Here is a 24,368-nt window from a genome sequence, read left to right on the forward strand (position 1 = left end):
TTTACCCTCTTCTATCTTTTGCATTATTTTTGTCATGAAATGTTATTCCACAAAATTTTAAATCCCATAAGATAGTTAAGTTTTATAGAGTTAATGTTGATTTAAACATATTCACAAAATTACTTTTTCCAGTGCTCTTCATTCCTTCTTTCATTCCTTGTTTCTGTCTGGGATCATCTTTCTTCTTTTGGAAGAATTCCCTTTTAGGATTTTAGTGCTTTCCTGCTGGTATGAATTCTCTGTTTTTCTTGGTCTAAAAATGTCTTTATTTCACCTTTATTTGAAGGAAATTGTTTTTCTGGGTATAGAAATCTAAATATGTGCTACTATACCAAATACCATTTAATAGTCTTACAGATGGATGAAAATTTATTGAGCTTCAAATAATTTTCATAATTTGTAAGGTTGACATTGATCTTGGTGTTCTAGTCAATATCGTGAGATTTCTCCTAATGTCTGTCTCTTTCTAGCATTCTATAATGGAAATAGTCTCGGATTTGGAAAGAAAAATACATAACTCAAGAGTCAATCAAGGTCACTTGTGTGACCTTGGCCAAGTCACTTAACTTTTCTGAGCCAGTTTTGTCATGTATAAAATGGGAAAAATATAATATTGGCTCCATTACACTGGAAAGTTACAATGCTCTGTTGAGATATATATGAAAGTGCTTTGTAATATGTAAAGTACCAATCAGTTTGAAATTTTTAGAGTTATTATTATTTACTGGAACAGAAACATTTTCAGTGTATATATCCAGAATTTTCTTGAACACCCACAAAATGGTTAAAATGATGGTATTCATGTATGTATTATTGATATATACCTTGCCTTTCATGATAAAGCAGGACAGTGTTTGAAGTTACATAAAACACAGCTTACACAAGGTCAACAGCAAATTTATTTCTGATCTTTCAAGCAACTAATAAGAAAAGGGAGACCTGGCTAGTTACATAATTCAGGATAGCCAGAAGATAAAAATAACCCATTATTCAGGAGAAAAGTTCTTTCTTAACACTAAGTTCAGGCATAAATTTCCCCTTGGTTTTCTTAATGATGTAGATTATTTAAAAGATTTTTCTGCTAGTTTAGAGATGACTGATTTGCATAGTTAACACAAATTAGTGTTGGACTGATCTAGAACTTTAATATTCTGCTTCATACTCCTGAAGGGAGAATTATACACGTTAATGAGTGCTGCAGGCAGCCACTCTCCCACCCTACTTGCAAATGGATTCTATTTAGAAAACTAATAAAGATGCCAGCTTCCTTTTCAGAATGCTTGGATACACAGTGGAGGGAAGGCTAGGCTAATAAAGTTAAATTTTATTTTGCATATATAACATTAATTGAACTGCCTTAGGAAGACAATATTTACCTGCATTTTATTTTCCTTCAAAGAGGTTGATTCAAAAATTTCTTACTACCTTGATCAAATATTTATTGAGTCCCTACTATGTGTAGGCATATTCCTGTTGGATTGTTTGCTCTCTTCTGACAAAAAGTGTCATTCAGACTTATATTTTGTGCTTTCTTTTTTCACTTTTTCCTTTTTTTTTTCAGTAAACATGTATTTAAATAGAAAACAAAGTGTATGTTAGTGCCTCACAACCAATGCCCTAACACATCTGAGGTTTTGTATGATGATCAAATTTAAAAGAGGACATTTATTCCTCATTCAAATTTTTTGTGTCTTCAGGTCTCTGGCATGCATTTTGTATGAGATGTGCTGCATGAATCAGGCATTCACTGGCTCCAATTTCTTATCCATCGTTATAAAAATTGTTGAAGGCGACATTCCTTCTCTCCCTGAGAGATACCCAAGACAGCTGAATGCCATCATGGAAAGCTACGGAAAGAAATGTATTGCTGCAGAAGCAATTTTAAGTTGTACTTATATTTTAGTTCATTTGAACAATAATTTCCTTTTTAAACATTACAGCATGTTGAACAAGAGTCCTTCATTGAGACCATCTGCTATAGAAATTTTAAAAATTCCTTACATTGATGAACAACTACAGGTATTTAAAATGAAAGGGATACCTGGAAGCACATATTAGCATTTATATACCTTCTAGGACTTGTAGATGTGCTGTGGGAATAAGATGCAGTAAGAATCAGTCAGAAAGTAGAAACAAGATTTTTTTTAAAGCTGGAGGAAATTATTAGTAGACAATCTCTTTGCCAAAGAAGATGTGTGAACTCCAGTTCCCTGGTGCCCCAGATGTGAGAAGTTTGGATTGTGATTTTTTGCCTAACTGCAGCATCCACCCTTAGAGCTCTTGGCTTACAAATCTTACCTCTACACTTTGTAAGTGTATCCCTGCTAGTGCAAGAATGTACTACTAATGATACAAAATCTGGGGGTTTCATTGGGCCTTTATTATTCCACTCCTTATTTTGTATCCTACTAATACTTTTTATTGATTAGCTGAGTTTATTTTGTTTTCCTGTAGATTAAAAATTTTGATGCAGAGAATCTGCCTTCAATGGTAAGCAAAAAGCAAATGGTGTCCTCTCAGGATTTTTTTGTTTGTTTGTTTCCTTGTTTTTAGACTTCATAGGCTTTTACAATACAAATCCCTCAGGCAGATTTCCTTTAATTTTTATGAATAGTTTTAAGTGGACCCACAGAGCAGTCATTCACCTTCACAAATGGGCACACCTTTTCATCAGTGTCCAGCTCTCAGGCACAGGAAACAGGGATGCTGACTTGATGTGCAGTCATTAGTTGAGCTCTGGCACTGTACTGACACTGGGGGGTGCCAAAATGATAGGAACAGATATGACTCCTGTCGTTTTGAAGCTTGACTGCTAGTAAGAGGACCCAGTAACCAAGAAAATGTAAGCAAGTAAATAAAATAATCATAAACTATCAGAAGAACTAGGAAGAAAGAAAATAGCATGCTGTGAAATAAGGGAAAGGAAGGGCTTTGGTGGTCAGAGAAGGAGCAGGTGACATTGTGACATCAGTGAGATGGTGAGAAGCAGGGCGCCTTACAAAGAGCCTGAGGGAGAGTGTTGGGATCACGGGGAGTGGGTGGTACAAAACTCTGACTTAGGTGATGTCCCCTGGAGGGGGAAGCACTAAAGATGTGGGATGAGCAGGACAAGAGGGGGAAGTGGTGGGAGCTCCCTGGTGCTTTCAGCTCTCCCTGAGTATAGCTCTCCACTTGCCTGAGGGCAGACTTCTGAAAAGAGGCTGGTTGTTGGGATCAAAACCACAATGAAGGGTGACTGAGCAAACAAACAAACAAAAAAGTCAAAAGGCATCCAATAGATCCCCTGGGACTAGGGTGAGAAAAATGAGGCCTTTGCCCTGGTGCAAAATTAAAGAGGACACCAAAAACTCAGTAATCTAGATAAATCATGTTGTAATGCAGTGTTTATTAAAAAAACCCAAAGTAATGCTAAAAAAAGTCCATAGTAACAAAATGTCAAACGTTCAAGGACAGGATCCAATGGGGCTAGGATGAAAGTGGAGCTAAAACCAAGCAGGACCCTGCAGGGCCGTCTCAGGTATGAAAGTCCCTCCATGTCCACTGTTTCTTGAAACAGTGTCCACTGTTTGTAGAAAAAGGCTTTAGTCTCCTAAGCCTTTCCTGAGTTCCAAGAAACAGACTCAAGTAGTTACTAATTAGAGAATGAGGGAATGCAGAAACAAAAGAAAAGCAGTCAAGCAAGAAAAGTAATGGTAGCCTAAACAACAGTTCAGTGATAAAACAGAATCCTAGTTCCTCCCCAAGGGATATACATAATAATCTAATGCATATATTTGAGTGGTTCTGCAGAAACTAGGACCCCTACCCAGGTGGTGACTATATGATGACAACCAGCATGTAGACCCCAGACTGGTTGGAACCAGAGATTGATGATTAAGATTCCCAAAACACCACCCTGTTACCTCAGCACCAACCAATCTGAAGAAAGTCCATGAGCTGCAACCCTCACCCCAAATGTTGCCTTTAAAAACCCTTCCCTGAAAGCTATTAGGGAGTTCGGGTCTGTTGAACATTAGCTACCCATTCTCCTTGCTTGGTGCCCTGTAATAAACGCTGTACTTTCCTTCACCACGACCTGGTATCATTAAATTGGCTTTGCTGGCGAGCGGACCTAAGTTCAGCTCATTAAGAAAGTGAGGTAGAATGGTGCACGTTCAGGACAGGTCTTGTCGCTTTTTAAACTTTTGCTATCATATTCTCCAAGGCTTTTTGTCATTAATATTGATTTTTTTATAATACTGCATTGAAATATTATTTATCTTGGTTACTGAGTTTTTTGTGCCCCTTAAATTTGTACCTGAGGTGAGTGCCTTGCTTGTCTCACCCTAGTCCTGGCCCTGGTGATGCCACAACTCAGCCTCTGTGCACCAGTGCTGAATCAAATCTTGGAGACAAAGTTTTGGGTGAAGTAGAAAAGAATAGCTTATTGCTTTGTCAGGCAAAGGGGGACACAGAAGACCCATGCCCTCAAAACTGTGTGTTCCAGCTCAGGGGGATTTGGTGAGGAGTTTTATAGCAGTGGTGCAAGGGCAGGGTTGCTGTTAAGGATCAGGGTGTGGTGTGTGCAGGGCCTGCACTCCTTTAATCTGGCCTCAGGTGGTCTCCTGATGAGCTTCTGTTGTTCTCCAGGTTATCAAACTCTGACCTTCTCTCTGGAATGAAGAATGCTTCGTCAAGTAGTTAACATCTTCCATTTGTTGGGGGTTTTAGTTCTGCAGAAGAACTCAAAGGTATTGTTACGTGAATCCCTTGAGGCAGAACCAGGACCCTGTCCCAAGGCTGCACTATTGTTTCTTAACTGCTCCTCCCTTCTCTCTGCATTCCCTCCCTTCATTGATTAGCAACTGTTTGAACCTGCCCTTTGGAACTCAGGGAAAGTCATGGATGTTGAAGCCTAGTCTCTACAAATAGGGGACACAGAAAGGCTTTTGTGCCCAGGAGCCTCACAGGGTCCTGTTCGGTTTCACTGGGAGTGGAGACATTGTCCACTACAGGCCCTGAGGTGGGAGAGAACTGTGTGTTCTTGGAGCTGAGGGAAGGCCTGCCTGTGGCTGGGTGACCGGGAGCAAGAGAGCAGGCAGAGCAAGATGAAGTTGGAAAGGTGGACAGGAGCCTGACCCCACAGGAGCTGCTGTGTAATGTTTTAAACCTGTTACAGAAGGAAAAATAGTTACCAGTGGGTTCGATTTCAAGCCTCAGACACGGGTCAGTAGTACTACACATCAGAAAAGGCTACTGGTTATTTTATGCCTCTTCATCCCTGAAGAGTCTTTAAGGTATGTTACGGCTGTTCTTTTTTTCAGCACCTGATGTGCCGATATTCGGAAATGACCCTGGAAGACAAGAATTTGAATCGTCAGAAGGAGGCAACTTATATAATTAATGCTGTGTAGGTAATTGCTTTGTTTTTAAAAAGCCCACTGTGTGTAAATGTTAAATGCATTTGTCTTAAACAATCTATTAGTGCTAAGCTAACAGCATGGAGTATCCTAGAATTCATCTAAGTCTTGCCAAGAAATTAAGGAGCTTCAGTAACTTGACGTTCCAAAGCCCTTTGCCCCAGGTGGTAGCAAATTGAAATCATAAAAGTTTAAACCTCTGCACAGCTTACATATCTGCAGGGTAGCTCTGCAGTTGCATTGTAAGTATATAGAGAAATTCATCTCTCAAACGTTTAGTGATATTTATGCTAATGAACATTCAGATTAAGCATAAATGGCTTTCACATGTTAGTTGTTTAAGAGGAACTGGCAGAGTATCTATTGAAAAGCTGACACTGTGGAGTCCTGGGACAATTGAAAATAAGACAAAATTTACTTTCTTGAGATACACATAAGAACTAGAGAATGTGTGTTTCACAAAGAGCCATAATTTTTTCCTGATCTCATTTCTCTCTCCTACCTCATTCAAAATTTCTATGCCATAACTTACAAGGGCCCAGAATACTGTTATGTCAGAACAGCCATGTGCAGCTGTGCAGGCTGTGTACTGCACAATTCCAGGGGGCACCACTGATAAGACCAAATCTATAATTTTGCTGAAGAAACGCTATTTAATTTTGTGAGGACCCAATGAGAATGACAGTCCCTCCCAGAGCTGTGCAGGGCAGTGAAGTAAGAATGGTAGCCCTCATCAGCTTGATCTTCAAGGTCAAATTACACAAATATGCTTCTGTAACCCCCAGTCCAGTGGTTTCTCAACTGTGCTGTGTTTGTTTTCCATCTCCACATTCAAACTGAGGGAACTGGTCCATCAAAGGTATTCAGTTTTTGTTTAATGCATGATCTCCAGTTTAAATACCCTGCAACTCAGGAGATAAATATTTAAGCATGCCCCTATAACCTAGTTTTCTTGGGTTACTACCTATTTTTTTCAGGAATGCCTGGAACTTCTCATTTTATTTTATTAACAAGATATGTGGGAGTAGTATGTATCTTATTTTTAAAATACTGGACTAACCTTAACTATCATTTGGTACTGCAGTTTTGAAAAGTTTGCCTGACTGTGCTTACAATTATAGTGTGCTCGAATCTAGTTCTTCGGGTGATCTTTCACATTATGAGATATCGATTTAAATCCTCACTGTTATTTTCAAGATCTATGACTGTTTTGAGGGGCTCTATCTGGTTTTCCAAAATAAAGCATGTGTATTGCTGAAAACTGCATGGTCCCTGGAGGCTCTGGTCTGAACTGTATTCCAGAGGGATGAGAACTGCCTACAGCGGTCATTACAGTTTCCTCATAGTGTTTCTTAAGGAGGGAGTTGAGTGCAAAAGGCATTCCGCTATTGGGCCCTAACCAAGCCAGGCACAGAAGCAAATGCCATTGAGAATGTGGTTGCAGATCTTTCAATACATGGTTAATGTAAGCACATTTCTTTAACTGAAGAAAGAGGCTCTCGAATAATATTGGCTAACATTTTCAGGGGTAATGACCATATGCTTTGCTCTGTTATAAGCTCTTTGCATGAATTAACTCATTTAAACTCACAACAACCCTACAAAGTAGGTACTATTATTATTATTATTTAGATGATCATAGAGAGGTTAAGTAACTTGCCCAAAGGCATACAGCATGTAGCCTGGGAGCTAGGATTTGAACCCAGAGAATGTTCTTAACTGTGCAATTAATCACTATGCCATGCTGCCATAAAAATACCTACTGTATGAAGCCTAGAAGATAAGGCATATTCAGTAACTTTTAGCTATTATAATACTACAATTTTGGGATACTTTTATATGTCAGGCACTGTACATATGTTATCTCATATAATAATCAGGATAGCCCATTCTCTATGGATGAGAAAACTGGGGTTCAGAGAAATTCAGTAACTTTCCCAAGGCTACAGAGCTAATGAGTGGTAGAGATGGGATTCAAACCCTGCCTGTCTAATTCCAAAATTATGTCTTATCCACATGGTTGAATTAGTCTGCCAGTCTATTTACTCCCTAATGGCCAAGATCCTAATTTGTCTTACACCATGAAAACCAGTCATAGGCAACGAAATGAGCAGAAATTTGCAAAGTACATAATTTGCTTTTAAACAAAAATCTAATTTAAAAAATATTGCCGATAATATTGCCACAGTCCTTCTTGGCTAATTACCTACCCAGAGTTTATTAGTTTCTGCTTGGCATGTCTTGAGATGCTTTTCCCTTCTCAGTAGTGTAATGATACTTCTGTAAAATACTTGTTTAATTTTTCTGAGCATGTTTGGGATGGGTTGCACGTGGGAATCTTTATTATCTATAGGCAGAAAAAAATCCACCTGCAGACCCTGTGGGCGCTGACTGAGGTACAGAAGATGACACCAAGAGAGAGGATGCAGCTGAGGAAGGTCCAGGCAGCTGATGAGGAGGCCAGGAAGCTAAAGTAAGTGACCTTCCCTTAGTGCCTTGGGCCCTGGGCTGCTTCCCAGGACTCTAGAGGAATTTGCTGAAGAAAAGCAAAAACCACAAGAAAATGCACATTCTCATTATATATTTATCAGTTTATTCATTCACTCATTCCCTCAAAAGATGGTTATTGAGCCATAGATGGTTATTGGATGCCAGGCACTATTAATAGCAGGCTTTCAGTTTTGTGTGAAAAGAAGGATTGAATATCAGGGAGGTTATTAGGAATGAAAATATAAGGTCAGCCTCCAGACAAAGCCTCTTTGTTGCTGACACCTTCTGTACACAGCACCGTGAGGGAGTGATATGGTGGCCTCACTATTCTGTCCACACTCCCCAGGTGTTTGCTAAACCCCTCTGCCCAGAGCCCTGGCTGCTCTGTACCTGCAGGAAATTGCTGGCTTTAGGAAGGAGCCTGGAAACAACTCTGTTCTGTCAGGTAAAGCCCTTCACAGTCTGCTCAGGGCATGCTGCTGGTGTGAGAGATCACAAGTGTTTAGAGTTTACACATGAAAAGGGGGTTCCAAAGAGCCCCAAACTCCCAATTTCTCAAAGACTGATTTTTCAGCTGGTATGTGACCCAATTTCCTAATTTTTCTTCTTCTTTCTTCCTCTGCCAATTTTTTGGTGGCTTAGAAGCCCCAGCAAAGAACTAGAGAGACAAAAAAAGACCTGAAACTCAAATCTGTCCATTTTTGACCTTGTTAATGTACCTGGAAAATGATTCTAGGTGTCCTTGTACTTACAGTGAATATCATGATGAACCAAGTAAGAACCTGAGAGATGATTTTCCCTTAACACATGTTTCCTTTAATAAATGTGGGAAAATATTTCTGTCAAAGTGCTTCCTGGGCAGTCGTGTGCTGGTGAATATTTTACAGCCCCCTCTGGGCTTGTGGGGGCTGGAGGGGTAGCTACTAATTTGTTTGCTGATTCTGTGGTGTAAATGGTCACTTTCAAGGTACCAATGTGATATCATTCAGTATTCAGTTGGAAGATATGTGCAAACCAGTACACCACTAAGTGTGGATTTTGCTGAAGAAATATAGTCAGGAAAGTTGTTTAGACTGTTGCATCAACTCACAGTCCCAGATCTATTTCTAACACCTCAGGAATGGCGATATTTCCGGGGTACCATGGTTCATGTCATTGGTTGAGGGTGAAAGGAAAATTAAATCTCTGACAGGAACAGATTAAAAAGGCAATTTAATAACTTGCACATTACAAATTATTTTTCAAATTAAAACTATTTTTTAATATGCAAAAAAGTCATAGATCTTCCTCACGGCATTTAATATTTTTGTTATTAAAGGCAATGATTTTTAAATAAGTTTGTTCTTGATTTTATGAATAAATTGCATTGGAGTGGTTTTGATTATTGTTTCTAGGATTTGAGAAAGGTCATGTGTTTTAGGTAGAAAACGACTCCATTGTCATGAGCGTTATAATGTACCTATTTTATAGACAAGAAAATTTGACTATAGGGATATTCAGTGATTTTTTCAAGAAATCTAAGTATAAATTAGCATACAAGTAATCACAAGAACTCAAATCTTTCCTCCAGTTTAATAGCAGGTCTATTAAATTCGACTCTCCTATTGTAGAGGAAACAGAAAATGTCTGAGAAAAATTCCCCTTCACAGTGGCTCTCATATTCTTTTCCATAAATTCTTTGAAATGCAGGTCTGTTTTCCGCGTCTATGGGTTTGTTATCCAGTTATTCATATGTGTTGGGCTCTCTACCGGGCATCGGAGACACACTCCTGTCTGTTGTCAGCACAGGCCGAGAGCACACAGGGATGGCACCACCCTCTTCCCCTGAGTTCTGGGTTCTTGAGGGTGAACAAAGAGCCAGCATCCTGCGTGCGTTAAAGGAAAATCGAGTGGGGCTGCACTGCACTCACGTGATGAAGGAGAGACTGCGGGCCTGGCTGCCCGACACCCCAGTCTGCCTTTTGAAACAGGGATCACACTTGTGTAAGGTAGATGTGGTTTTAGCAAATTGCAGCTCTTTTTCTATGTTCACTTTATACAGAAAGCTTGTGGAAGAAAAATATGAAGAAAACAACAAACGAATGCAGGAACTGAGATCTTGGAACTTCCAGCAGCTGACTGTGGATGTGCTCCACGTGAGTGCGCTTCTGTTCTCAATTTTACAAAAGACATTTTCTTGCCTCAGATTCTTCAGATTCATGGGGCCAGTTGGGTAGGAAAAGGGACAAGGTGGGGGAAAAAAGCATCCAGACCAACTCTGCCCAATTCCAGGCTGGACTGGGATTTGTTTTAGAACGTAGGCCAACAATTAGTGATGGCACTAATTCAAAGCAGCTGTACCAAGTGCCTGCTGTGCAAGGATGACTTAATCTGCACTGAATAAACAACTGAGGGGTTAAAAGTATGACTTTGCAGAACAAATGTGTGTCTATCTAATTTTGAATTTCAGCCGTGCTATTGTTGCTTTGCTTCTTTAGTCCACTGTTCTTTTTCTGTCTTATTTTTCGTTCTTTCCCTCTTTATTTTCTGTCTCCCATCCATATCATCGTGCATTGTGTTAATAACCCCTTTCAAACTTTGGAGAATTATCATACATATCCAATAATAGGGTTGCAGACTCACATGAAATGCACCCCAAATTCATGTCCTCTGCATCCCAAGCCTCTGCATACCATTCCCTAATGGTTAAAAATATCTTCACTGGCCTTGGTGTAGATTTTGATACTTAAGGTAGTCTTTCTTCAGGGTTGTATTTGGATAATAGACATCAACACCAACCTCTTAGCTCTTTGGTAAAAGCAATTGGGGAAGGAGTCCTTTTTATGGAAAACTTTATTGTCTCAAATTCTGGTTATTTGTTCATTGGTGATCCTTGCATCTGAGGGAGATTCTTTCCTTTAGCAGGAAGAACCAAGCCCCTGAGGCTGTGGGGATGATCCCTGAGGTCTGGGGATGCTCATTCTACTGTAGCTCAGTAATCAGAGGGCTCCGCACCCTGGGGTGTGCCAGAGCCCTGGGCAGAGCTCACTCGCAGACAAGGCAGAGCATGGGAAAGTTATTTTCTGCCTCCCTCTGATTGGTGATCCACCTTTCTCAATTACTTAGTGGTTGGGAGTGCTTTAGAGTTCTGAAAACCCAAAGCTGGAGCAGATGGGGGCCCAGCCTACATTGACCTTAGGAGTCTCTGTCCATTGGGCCCTTTAGCAGACAGTGTGTACCCAGCTGACACTGCTCCATCCCAACCCCTGTTCTCCACCATCTCTCACTCCCAGGGTAGCTGGCCTCAGAGGCATGGGGGTGGGATGGTTCCTGCTCACAGAACCTTAGGGTGGAGAAGTTGCCCGCTGAGGGGCAGCAGTGTCAGACCCCTACTCGGGGAAGGGTCTTGACACCACCAAGCCCCCTGCAAACACTGAGCACCCTCCTTCAGCTCCCCAGATACTTTCGAGGCCCTGAAGTGATGACTTGTGGAGGTGGGTCATCTTCCCTCAGGACTGAGACTGCAGATTCCCACACATCCTCAACAAGAGTCTGGCATGATGATAAGAATTCTGCGTTTGTTAATATATGTAAAATACTTGTTTAATAAGCTGATAAAAACCAGGACTTTTTTTCTGGAATGTTCAGGGTCTCCTGCTTCTAAGGGATTTTACCCCCCGAGATTGGAAATTGAGAAGTACAGACGTGATAATATTTTGTTTTATAAAGCCTAAATAACTTTATTCTTAAAGTTAGCATATGGCAAATAAAAATGTAGTTTCAAGTATGATCTTACATTTTAATGTCTGATAACTCACTTAACTTCTTTGCTTTTCTTCGTTGGCCTTAAAAATAATCATTTCTGTGTTCTTTTTCATTTCCAATATGATTACTAGTAGTGTGAAGCAACAGCACTGTATGAGGTCCTGTCCCTTCTATAAATTAGGGCCCTTGGGGGATTCTAAAGTCACTTAAGATTTTATTTGCTCTATATTATCCTACAGAACATGGGAGTCCAGATCTTGGCCCAGTTCAAATGAGGAAAGTGAGGATTTCACAGAGATTTTATGAAGTCCCAACTCATAACCTCCACAGTGTCTGCCTAGTTTCTCCCAATTCCACCCCCGTCCATCAGCAAGGAGCAAAGGCAAGCGGGAGGTGCCTGCAGCTGTCTTGACCAGAGATGGTGGTTCATTCTTCGGTTGTGTAAGATTCAGTATCACCAACATCTTTGGTTCTGAGCTTTCCAGAAGCAAGTTTCCTAAGTTGCATATTGATGGGGGCAGGAAGTACTCCAGGCAGCCCCTGGCTCTTGAAGAGAAGACCCTCCTTGGGCTGATTCTGCCCAGCGCGCAGGGTTGTTCAGCACCCCAGGTCTCTCGCCCTCCATGTGCAGTTACATCAGCCATTTCCTTCTGACCCATCAGTAGCATCCCACTTTCTCTCTTTCAAATGTCACCACCTCTTCAGGAGAACCATCTTTGACCTCTCAGGTCCACAGTCTACTAGCCCTCCTCCAAATTCTTATGTTTTCTAGCAATGCTTCTCAAACTTCAAAATGTACCTGAATCACCTCTTGGTCTTGTTGAAATGTAGATTCTGATTTGGCTGGTCTGGGGTGGGGCCTGGGGTGCTGCATTTCTAACAAACTCTCTGGTGATTCCTATGCTGCTGGGCCAGAACCACATGCTGATTAGTAATGGACAGAAATTGGAGTTCTTGAAAGCAGCTTCAGATGAAGGAGGATCTGGAAAAGCCATGATGAGCGGACCTTCTTATAATCTCTTTAGGAAAAAAGAGCATTTAATGGGAATTGAAGAAAAGGAGGGGTAACCTCAGGGAAGGCTTTCTTGTTTCCCCTGGAGGAGGATGGAGAGAGGAGGCCAGGCAGAGAGGAGACCAGTCTGATCACATTCACAGGCACAGGAGTGAGGCAGGCATAATATATTCAGAGAACCAAGGAGGGGGAGCTGACACTTTGCAGATGGACCAAAGGGTCTAGACATCTCACGGAAAGGCTTCAGTGAGCTGAAAAGGATGAAATACAATGTGAGAAATAAGCTGGATTAATCAGATGCAAGAGGCTAAAGAAAAACATGATTAAGAAGGAGAGAAGGAAGAGGCACACATTCCTGTCTTTGCCCAGATGCGCATTTGTGGTTGAATTTCTTCCTCCTCTTGCTGGGGCTCTGTTCTTTAGTCCTCTTCCTTCTGTCTGGCTGGCTGAAGCAAACCTCATTATATTTCAAAAGCAGTTGTAGGAGGTAGAATCACAGTTAGGGGAGAGACAGGCTGGCTGTGTCACCTCTTAAATGTTATAACAATTCTTTGGGGCATTTAGGAGAGTGGCTTACTTTGTTTTTCAGATCCTGACTGATGGGGCCTTTTACGCTGGCAGGCATTTTCTGCTCCACTGAATTTGGGCTTTGAAATCTTGAAGCGTAGTTGACTGTGGAATCATGTTGACACCATTTCTTTAAAGGATGGTAGCTTAAAACAACTAGATACCACGATGCACACACTAAGCCCAGTCTTTCTTTTATCCTGGGGTATATGCATGTGTGATGGTTTCTGTGAAAATTGTGTGGCAGATCATGCCTCCAAACGTGAAATAGTCCTGGGGATCAAAGAGCAGATCAAGTCTTGCTCCTTCTAAGAGAAGCAATTATAACAATTCTGTTCTCTTCAAAGAGAACCTCAGAAAATCAAAGTCAACTGAGAGTCCAAATACTTGTTTTCAAATAATTTCTGAAGTGCACACAAAGGCACATTTCGTGCAGTCTCTGCTTTTTGCACTATCAGTGATCCTTTGAAATGTGGAGCCAGTTTCACCTCCTGCAAAAATTATTATACAGTACATAAAATGGACTTCTTAAAAATATTTTATGACTGTATTTCCACAGATGCCACATCACAGTGTAGCACAGCTATGTTTTACTTATTCATTGAAGATTAGTTTGAACTTTCTCCTTTTGATAAGAAGACGCTCTTGGAATAGTTCTCCATGAAAGCCATTTATCCAGGAAAACAGGTCAATTCAGCATTAGCTCTGGGTGGCAAACACACACACACACACACACACAGAGTGATTAGTTGAAATGCCTATTGAAACATTTGAGAAGTTTAACTTATTTTTTTGAAGTGGAAACTCTTTCATGTCACCTCTTAGATCTCTTTCTTTTAGGAAATTGAAATTCATAGAATCACAGAGCTTTTAAAGCTGGAGGAGAGCTTTAAAAGACATTATCGAAGCCAGCACCTCTAGTCTTGAGACGAGGAAGCTGAGCAGGGCTGGACATCCTGCCCGCCTCACCCTCACCATGACCCTGACACTCAGGCCAAGAGAGGTTACGTGCTTTGCCCAAGGTCACCTGCCGAGTTAATTCAGAGCTGTTCCTCTCATCCCAAGCTGCCTTCTTGAGATTTGAAAATGTTATCATGTTTAAGGGAAAGGATTAGGTAGGCTTTTGTTTCTAAGTCATCTTCTAAACAAGAATATTGTTTCATTTGTGGTAATGCTGTTTCCTCTGATCAGCTTCTCATGAATTGTTCATTACCTTCTGCAAGGAATTTGATGACCCAGCTTCAGAGAACCTGCCTGAGTCTCAGCCCATTCCTTCCCTGGAGCTTGGCACACTTGGGTCAAGTGTAGAGGACACCGTAGCTGACCTTGGAGATCACGGTATGAGTTTGCATCAGCCTGCAGAAGGCTGTTCTTGGATGACATGTGTGTTGGTGAGGCTGACCCTCCAGTGAGCCTGGCCGGCCTCTAGGAGAAGCCTTGGGTGTATGCGGCCACCTTCCGTCAGTTTGCCAGAGCTGGGCTGTGGTGGTGAAGAGCAGAGAAGCCGAGGGCTTTGTCCATCCTCTCTTGTCTTTGTCATAGTGAAGATGAGCTGGAAACTCGCACCAGATGAGGGACCTCCCCTTCTACATGAGTTAAACAGCATCACTATTAACATGTGTAAGACTGTGAATGCTCTGAAGAAAGTTGTTTCCCTGGCCCTCATGAACCAGAAAAAAAGTGCTCAGAGCTGTCAGTCAAACTGGGGAGATATGTCATAGCCTAATGGTATAAAACATGAGTTTTAGAGTAAAAAAACTGGCCCTATCAGGGAAGACCCTGGCAACAATCTGTCTAGGTCTCAGTTTCCTTTACCATGAAACAAGAATAAAGCAAATTAGCTAAGGCCTGTGATGTGCTCTCAGCTCCATGTCCAGCACATGGTAAAAGCCAAAGAGAGGGAAGCACTTCATGACCCCGAGGGGCAGGGCTGGGAACGTGGGGCCTCGTAGTCCTGTACCCCTTTCCCCAGGGCAGCTGACAAGTGTCAGGAACATCGTAGGCACTCAGTGAATATTCCTTGAGTGAATGAATGTGTGGATGAATGACATGTTGTCTCGACCTCTGAGAAGCAGATACCAAGATGGGACTAAAAGTGCAAAGATATTATTAGGGGAAATGTCTGCATAAAAGGAGTTAGGAAAGGAGCTAGGAAAGGCTGAGAGGGCTGTCAGACCGCAATTCGAGTCTCATTCCAAGTGAAGAGAGAGGTTCGCTGGATGAGCACTAGTCTGTGAGGCAGTCAGAGGCAGCCAGGACGTCAGGAAGTGCTTCAGGAGACTCAGCTGTTGGAGGCTGCGTGTCCCTGCTGCAGTGGGCCTGGGGTGGGGATGGCGGAGGGGCGTGGTAGCCTCACTCTCCTTGTGGGTAAAGGTCTTGAGGTGCATCCTCGTGGCTGGAGCTCTCTTTGGCAGTAGCTGAGTTCTCTTTCCAAAGAATGGAGGTAGTGAAACTTGGATTTGGCTGGTCATCTCAGTCCAAATTTGCATTCGATGTCTTCCTGATGGAGCTGTTAGAGCTCGTGCTGCCTCCTTCAGCTGTGAGGAGACTAGGACTTGATGCTCTTCAGGTTGCCATTTGCCAACTTTTGAAATGGTGTTTTGGAAGCCACCTGGTAATGGGTGTTATTGGCAGACAAATATGTGTATCAGATGGATTTGCATTTAGATTCTTTTCAGGTATTTATTTATTTATTTATTTGGCTGCATTGGGTCTTAGTTGCAGCATGCAGGATCTTAGTTGTGGCATGCAGAATCTTTTCGTTGAGGCACGCGGGCTCTTCATTGCAGGGTGCAGGCTTCTCTCTAGTTGTGGTGCTTGGGCTCTAGAGCACACAGGCTCAGTAGTTGCAGCACGTGGGCCCAGTTGCCCTGTGGCATGTGGGATCGTAGTTCCCCGACCAGGGATGGAACCTGCGTCCCCTGCAATGGAAGGTGGACACCCAACCACTGGACCACGAGGGAAGTCCCCAGGTATTTCTTTAATACATTATTTGTTATTATTATTTTTTTTAATTTATTTATTTTAGGCTGCATTGGGTCTTCATTGCTGCGCACAGGCTTTCTCTAGTTGTGGCAAGTGGGGGCTACTCTTCGTTGCGCTGCACAGGCTTCTCACTGCTGTGACTTCTCGTTGCAGAGCACGGGCTCTAGGCACGCAGGCTTCAGTAGATGTGGCACGTGGGCTCACTAGTTGTGGCTTGCGGGCTCTAGAGCACAGGCTCAGTAGTATGGTGCACGGGCTTGGTTGCTCTGTGGCATGTGGGATCTTCCCGGACCAGGGCTCGAACCCATGTCCCCTGTATTGGCAGGCAGATTCTTAACCACTGCGCCACCAGGGAAGCCCCATTATTTGTTATTTTCCAAAGGTAAAATTTGGAAATGTAGAACTGTCCCCTGGACCTTTCTTTCCAAGGCTATAAAACCAAGGGCTAGGCAGGCCTTTGAGTAGCACCAATACGGATGGCCTGTGCACTGCTGGAGGGCCATCACCATCTAGAAAGAGGAAGCCCCAGGACAGGGTGTTGAGTGGGTGGTCTAGGATCAAGAGGCCTGGGCCCAGCCTCCAGATATCAGATAGGAAAGGGTACTTATTTCACAGATGAGAAGCCAAAGACAGTAGGTAATTTGCTCAAGGACCCCGAAGTTCCTGCTTTCTAGTGCAAGTTACTCCTAAGCTAGCTCTGACCACAGAGCTGCCGGGACTCTCAGGCTGGCATCCTCCTTACCTTGCCCTTTGTCTTCTGTCAGGAGGTTTTGGTATGGCAGACCATGTGTTGAGTTACCAGCCAAACTGGAAGTGGGTCAATCCACTCCGTTGCCCACCTTGTTCACGCCGTAAGGAAACTACTTAGATGCCCATTATAAGCTGTGAGAGCCAAAAACACATAGTAGTTTTAGGTGGGCCAAATGCCTTGTAAAATACTTTAAACATTTCCCTTATTTTTTCCTCTCTGTAAATTCATATTTCTAATTTCTATTCTTTCTTAAATATTAAATTGAAAAGGGAGACTATGAAGAACTATGAAAATGTAGCCTTTGGGTTGATGATTGGTTAGATGGTGGGTAATTGCAAGATGGTTAGTGACCTCATAGCTTAATCATGAAACTTTGAGACAGGAAACTTTAATTTATTGATGAATTCTGAAGTGGTTAATTATTACCCCCATTTTCTTTGCCTTATAGAAGATTTGACTCCAAACTTTCAGCACCCAGAGGAGGTTGTAATTTATTTTTTATCTAGCTTGTATATATAAAATAAAATTACACAATCATTTTTTTTTAAGCTCCTGCAGCAAATGTTTAATCAGTCTTAGATGCTGAATTGGGAAATTCCCTCTGGGATTGAGGAGTTAGTTGCAGAGAAGCAAGACAGGGTGAGGCATTATTTACATCTGATATGCATTTAGTTGACAACAGCTGATTTAATCTAGCTGAAGTCATGGATAACCATTATAATCAAATGAGAAAGCATGACTGGAACATTGAAGAAATTATTCCTATTTAACTCCTTATATGTAATGCTGATGATTACTTGCACATTAATTTTTGCGAGGAGCTTCGTTACACTCTAGCCTTATTTTTAGCAACTCACAGCTGAGTTTCAGTATAACATTTCTTGCAAAGCTGGAATAATAGCCTGGGACTCAGGGGCCCCAGACCCACCCAGAACATGGCTCTCATAATGCGGAGGCTGCACTCGTGTCAGCCTTGGCTGCCCACCCAGAGCCTGACCAGCTGTCACTTAATTTCCTTTTAAGCCACTCCTTGAGCGAGTCCTGAGCCCCTTCACTGTGCTCAGAGAAAGCTTAGACCTCAAGGGGGTCGTAATTTGCTTGCTCGTAGAAAGCCCACATGCCCTTTTTTAGTTTTAGGCTGACCTATGACTTATGGTGTCATCTCTTCCCTTTAAATGTTAAGGTGAATTGAACTCTGTCAGACAATGATATAATTTTATTGTTTTAATTTAAAAAAAGAAAATGTTTACTTACTGCAATTCCACTTCTAGATAGTTACCAAGAGAAATGAAAACATGTCTACAAGAAGATCTGAACACAAATGTTCTTAGCAGTTGTGTTTATAGTACCAAAAAGTAGAAACAAGTCAAGTGTCAATCAACAGGTGAGTGGATAGACAAACTTGTAGTTTATCCATACAGTGTAATACTCAGCAATGAAAAGAAGCAAACTATCAATACACACAAGCATGGGTAAATATCAAAACACTGTGCTGAGAGAAAGAAGCCACAAACAAAAGAATTCCTATGGAATGATTCCATTTCTATGAAGTTCTAGAACTAGCAGCACTTGTCTCTAGTGATAGAAATGAGGCCAATGGTTGCCTGGGGATTGTGGTGTTGGAAATCGACTCCAAAAGTGCACAAGGAGCCTCTTGTGGTGATGGTTACCCAGATGTATATATTTGTCAAAACTTATTGAATTCTATACTTTAAATGAGTACATTTTATTGTTCATAAATTATACCTCAGTAAGGTTGATGAATTAAAAAATATATTTACAAAATATCCAGAAAAAAAAAAGGAAAAAGGAAACATGAGTAATGCCTATTAGCCTGCATTTTAGCTAATGAATGGCTGAGAGAGACTGTCCTGAAGTCGTGGAGCTAGAAGGCAACCAGGAGGATCTCTAGATGTTATTTGGGACACAAAGTCCTTAGTCCAGAAAATGATCGTGGGGTTTTCTTCTAATGTCAACCAAGCAACACTGTCTTCCACAAGGAGTGTTAATAGAGTTTGAGGTCTTCTCTCAGGAAGTGAGAAGATGAGGGGCTGGAATCCCTTGGCTACTCTCTCAGTCTTTTTGGTTGGAGGGCTCATGTTGGTGTGGTTGGGGACCCATACCAATAGGTCTAAGAGGACCTAGGACCCACAAAAGCAGCCTGAGCATAACAGAACAAAACATAACAGCCCAGATGCCAAACCCACCCAAGACAGAGACGCTGGTGGGTCTGCTTGGCTTGTCAGCCCTGGGAAAAGACGACCATGTGCTGGAGGCCATGTCCATGTTTCCAGCTGTCCCATCACTTCCAGAGCTCTAACCATCTTAGAGACTTGATTGATGAATATAAATTGATGGTGGTTCTGTTTCATATTTGTCATGTATTCCACTGAGTTACATTTGTGTTTCCTACTGACTCTCACATTTACTCCCAGGAATAGGCCCCTGCAGTCACTCCCTAATTTTCTGAGCTCTAGAGGATAACTAGAATGAAGCTAATATCAAATGAAGATGTGCTGATTCCCCACCCTGAGGCATATTTAATAATTCAGAGTGCTTCTTCTGCATGATAAGCTGGGTAGGTACCTCTGGTTGAAATTTGAAAGATTATATACCAGTTGAAAAATTGAAGTGGATGCAGAATAACACCTGCCCAATCAGCTACTTCCCTGTTGTGTCCTAAGCAGGCATAATAGAAATAAGAGGAAAATCAGTCCCCACAACATGGACCTCTCAAAATAACATTCTCAAAATAATGTTCTCACCTGGGAAAGCTGTATGTGGATTCCATGATCCACCCCTTAGCTAAACATAAATTAGACAGTAGTTATTAACCTAAGGGTTCTGCTGATAGAGCAGAGAGCATCTGTTTTTGGTTTTTTTGCCCTGCCCTATCATGGTTCAGGTTTGGAATGAATCAATTAAGCAGAAAATTAAATAAGCATCAATCATGGCTTTAAGGTAAGATAGACACAAAATATAATAGACTAAAACCTCATATAATATATGTTTCAGACAGCATTTTGGACATACCATGGTGTGGTTTTCCTTTAGTCGATGAAATTGTTTTCCATGCATGCAATTTCACAGTTGTGCTCAGGGCTCCTGCACACCACCTGGAGAGCATTTTCATGATGCCCAAGGGAAGCTAAGAGGCCGTAGGAAATGAACACAGCAATACTGGACAGTGCCTACTTCCAGTCACACGAGTGTCTTTGACTCATATGCTAATTTTTTGTTTAAGTGATTGAAATATTCTGCTTTGGTGTTAAGGCCAGACTTTAATTTAGCTATTTGTAATAGGCATTTAAATTTGTCCTCTCCGATCTTTGTAAAGGGGCTTTCTGTTCTGTTTTGCGGCAGTGAGACCTCCTCACTCTCAGCTCTAGATTCGCTTGTCAAACTTTCATTTTTTTCAAGTGAAATAACATATATCCAGAAAAAAAAAAAAAACAACAACAATAACAAAACCTTTCTGGCAAGGAACTACAGCAGTATCTAATTCCTTTTGTCACTCATGACTAGCAGCATTTTCCATTGACTTCTCTTTTTCTCTTGCTTCTAAAAAAAAATTTTCAAAATAGAAAAATAGGAAACCTACAAAAATATCCAAAATGATTGTCATGTTTCAAAGTAGTATGTCTGTGTGTGAGCAGTAATATGAATTTGACTTACGCTTGAAAAACCCATTTTTCCATGTTTGTCTTCAGAATGTTTGTGATGCTGTCAGCATTTAGAGCTCCCCAGCTGGACTCGTCTCTGAGGTTGCAGGATGGGGTCTTTGTAAATTCCCCTTGCTGTTCTGTGCATTGGCATCCACGTGTCAGAATGCATGTCATACGAATCATGAATGTGTAGTGTGACTCCTACACACCCCACTTCACAGCTGACCTTGACCATCCTTTCCTGCTAACTCTGGACTTGTTTGGGTTACTTTTTCTGGCATGGCTCCTTTAAATTATTAATGGGAGTTTCTTCTTACTATGAAAGATGAGCCAGCTAAGTACAGAGTTGTAGATGAGTTTAAGATGCCTGCTACCTTTCACTACATTTTGCACCTGGACGTTTGGGGTTGTAGAGATCAAAGTGACTTTACTCTTTTTATAGCTCAGATTAATTTTCTCTTTTGAACCTAGGAAAAATGAGCAAACCCAACTCCTCTCCCCAGCTTAACTCCATGTGGCCTGTTTTCCTGGTTTCAAACAGCTTAGAATTAAATTAACTCCCCTCTTTCCCTCTACCTTCCACCTCCCCACAACCCCATTTTAAGATATAATTTGACAGTTTACACAAGCACTTGCTTACGACATGTGGCCTCTAATTATACATTTGGCCTCCTCTTATTTGTGAGATTACACATTTTGAAGAAGGCTAAACTTTGTGTGTTTATGGTGCCCTGGATGAGAAATTTTAGTGGTATACTTGAGAGGGCTAGAAATTGACTACTGGTTGAGAAAAAGCAGGTTTGGGGAAAAATTTTAAATGCTTAAAATTTAGCTTTGTGTCATTGATGAAGAACGTGGGCCAGTGTCCTGGCTGTGCAGTCGTGTTCGTAGGCCATGTTCGCACCTGCTCCTGGGAATGCCAGCGTTCTTTGGCACCATCCTGATGTCATTCCATACCTTGCCTCCTACTTTTTATTCTGTAAATCATACACCTACATTTTGTTGATCTCAGCTCAAAATTCCACCCAGCAGGTATCCTGGTGATAGTGTATGTTTTCTATTGTATTGACAACATTCATCGATTCACATTTGATGATATTCACATATGATGCCTTTCAGGGGAAAGGCATTCACATACAGGAGTGTGTCACAGCCCCGCTGCTGAGAGCTAGTAAGCCAGTCCCTCGCTACTTAAAGCATGGTCTCTGCACTCATATCACTGCCGTCCTGAGGACCTGTAAGAAATGCAGAATCTTAGACCCCATCCTAGACTTGCTGGATCAGAAGATGCAAAATCCCAGTGATTCGTCTGCACATTAAAGTTTGAAGAGCACTGGGCTAGGCTCTAAGCTCAGTGAGCGTGTGGACCATGCCTTCTGGTTCATCTTTCAGTTTTTTTGTATTTCCATGACTTTTTAAAAAATTGTAGTTGATTTACAGTGTTTCAGGTGCACAGCAAAGTGATTCAGTGACAAGTGTGTGTGTGAGTGTGTGTGTGTGTTTGTGTGTGTATGTATACCTATATATTCTTTTTCAGATTCATTTCCATTATAGTTTGTTACAAGATATTGAATATAGTTCCCTGTGATATATGGTTTATCTTTTTATTCTCACTGGCGGACATGGTGACTGGCTCTGAGTTGATGCTTGGTAAATATTTGTTGAATGAGTGACTAAATCTAGGGGGAAAATCCTATAAGAGCACTAATGCTTTTTGTCATAAACAGCATACATTTCTTGCACAGATTAATTCAGTTGGGCAAACAGTAGAATAACAAGTTACCAGAAGAGGCTAATTTGTGTGCATTGGTGTTCACCTATAATTTTTGTCTCCTTCTTCTTAAGGGAGATTGTAATCTAATTTTCCCAGATGGATACTGGAAAGATGAAAAATAAAGGAGGCGTTTTGGAGACCTAGGAATAGAAATCCTCCATGTCTGCTTTTTAAGTAGCCTAGCCTTTTCCTCTTTCTTTATAGATACTCCTACATTTAAATAACCTCTCACGGAAGCCACCAACAGTGCCAAAAATATGGTTTCTTCTTCTGCAATAATAGTAGATCAGTATTTAGTTTAATAAAAGTGGTCACATCACCATAAGGTAATCCTCCCAGACTCCTTAACATATTTGCTGAGTGTATTCCCATTAACGGGAATGACGGGGTTTTGGGAAGCATAGTCTGTGTCACAGGCACACACATCTCTTGTTTGCATCCGCCTAGTCTCCCCATGGAATCCATGGCAAACTTTATGTGTGACAGTGTGAGCAGACATTGGTTGGTGGATTACTCTTTCTTTTTTAATAGCAGGTTTGGTCGGGCCCCCATATGAAAATATTTTTCATGGTTGGTGGGTCGGGTCCTCTGGGAAACAGACCCCAAGACTGAGGTCGAAGTACAAGAGATGTATTGAGGGTAACGTCTGCTGGAAGAAAAATGGAAGGGGATCAGTAGTAGGCGGAGAGAGTCTGTGATGCAGGTCTGACACCTGGGAAAGGTGAGCAGGAAGGAGGGAGAGTGGGTAGGAAGAGCTTCAGACTTCATTAAAGTTCTGAGACAGCCTCCATCAGCCAGATGGGGAGCTTCTAGATCAAAGATTTCCCATAGAGGAATCTTGTGTTGGGCAGAAATGTTGTGCCTTACCATCGCCACCAGCTCCAGCGCTCAGCAGGGCCCCAAGATGCTGCAGGTGGAGTCTGGCAGCCCGCAGCATGTGCTGCAGCTAAGCAGCAAGTTTGTGGGAGGAGAGCTGAGAGACACTCTCCGTAGATGCCACAGCAGTAGTTCATCTGAGTCATCCATATGCTTGAGATGACAAAAATAGTATTTGGATAAACAGTCTATAATTCAATACTTTTCTCTAACTTCAAGTAACCTTACCTCCAATATGTTCAAAGTAAGAATGACTGAAACTTCTGGAATAACCACAGACATTTCACAAAACTCCACTGGACTGGAAGCCACGAGTGTACTTGAAAGAGGTTTGGAGCCAGACTTTATCTTTTCCCCGCTTCTGCCATTTACCAGCTGTGTGAACTTGGGCAAAAAATTTATATTTCCAAGCCTCAGTTTTCTCATCCATATAATGGGAGTAATAGTAATACCCAATCTTTGGGGGTTAAGTGAGGAATAAGTTAGATGTTACACAAAGAACTTAGCATAGTACATGAAACATAGAAAGCGCACAACAATCTCTTACTGAAAACATACCATGTCAAAGCAAGTTGCAGTATTTTTCTCAAGTTCCACATAAAACCTTTGCAATTGGTGATGAGATAATTCAATTTTTAACCACCCAGGAGACCTTCTGATTATAGTTTATAAGCACCTTCACTCTATGAATTAAGTATGATTTGGAATACAATACTTTTTTTGCTCTAGTTTTTGCACATGGGAAATGCAAAATGACTCAGGTTCATTAGTTCCCCCTGTCAAATTATGGCCTTAATTATGTCCATCTGGGCCAGTTAGTTTAGCACCAAGAAAAATTACCTTCTTTGTCAAGACCATAGGCAGCCCCCAGAGCAAAAGCTGAGTCTCTACAGATATGTATGTTCTCCTGTTCACAGGTCAGGAGTGCCGTTGTTATACTGGGAAGCAGAACCTAGGACAAAGTTACTGCTTTAAAAGATGCTCCTTTGCCAGCCATCCTGAGCCTGTAAACTGGCAGCTAAAATTTCTAGCTATTTTCTCTAAAAACATTATAAATGTAAAAATATTTTGTGCTAAGGAGCATAATAAAGACAAGAATATACAT

At 41.5% G+C, this 24,368-nt stretch overlaps 1 protein-coding gene across 1 annotated transcript in view; it reads left to right on the forward strand.

Annotated features, from left to right (window-relative positions):
• NEK11 (NIMA related kinase 11) overlaps positions 1-24,368 on the forward strand; it is a 276,492-nt gene that overhangs the window by 109,206 nt on the left and 142,918 nt on the right. Inside the window, 6 exon segments of the mRNA XM_036851711.1 lie at positions 1,698-1,845; positions 1,939-2,019; positions 5,304-5,389; positions 7,753-7,872; positions 9,931-10,024; positions 14,436-14,550. Of these exon segments, the coding sequence (XP_036707606.1) occupies positions 1,698-1,845; positions 1,939-2,019; positions 5,304-5,389; positions 7,753-7,872; positions 9,931-10,024; positions 14,436-14,550 (644 nt within the window).

Source organism: Balaenoptera musculus, chromosome 4 (genome assembly GCF_009873245.2).
Source record: "Balaenoptera musculus isolate JJ_BM4_2016_0621 chromosome 4, mBalMus1.pri.v3, whole genome shotgun sequence".
Lineage (NCBI taxonomy): Eukaryota > Metazoa > Chordata > Mammalia > Artiodactyla > Balaenopteridae > Balaenoptera > Balaenoptera musculus.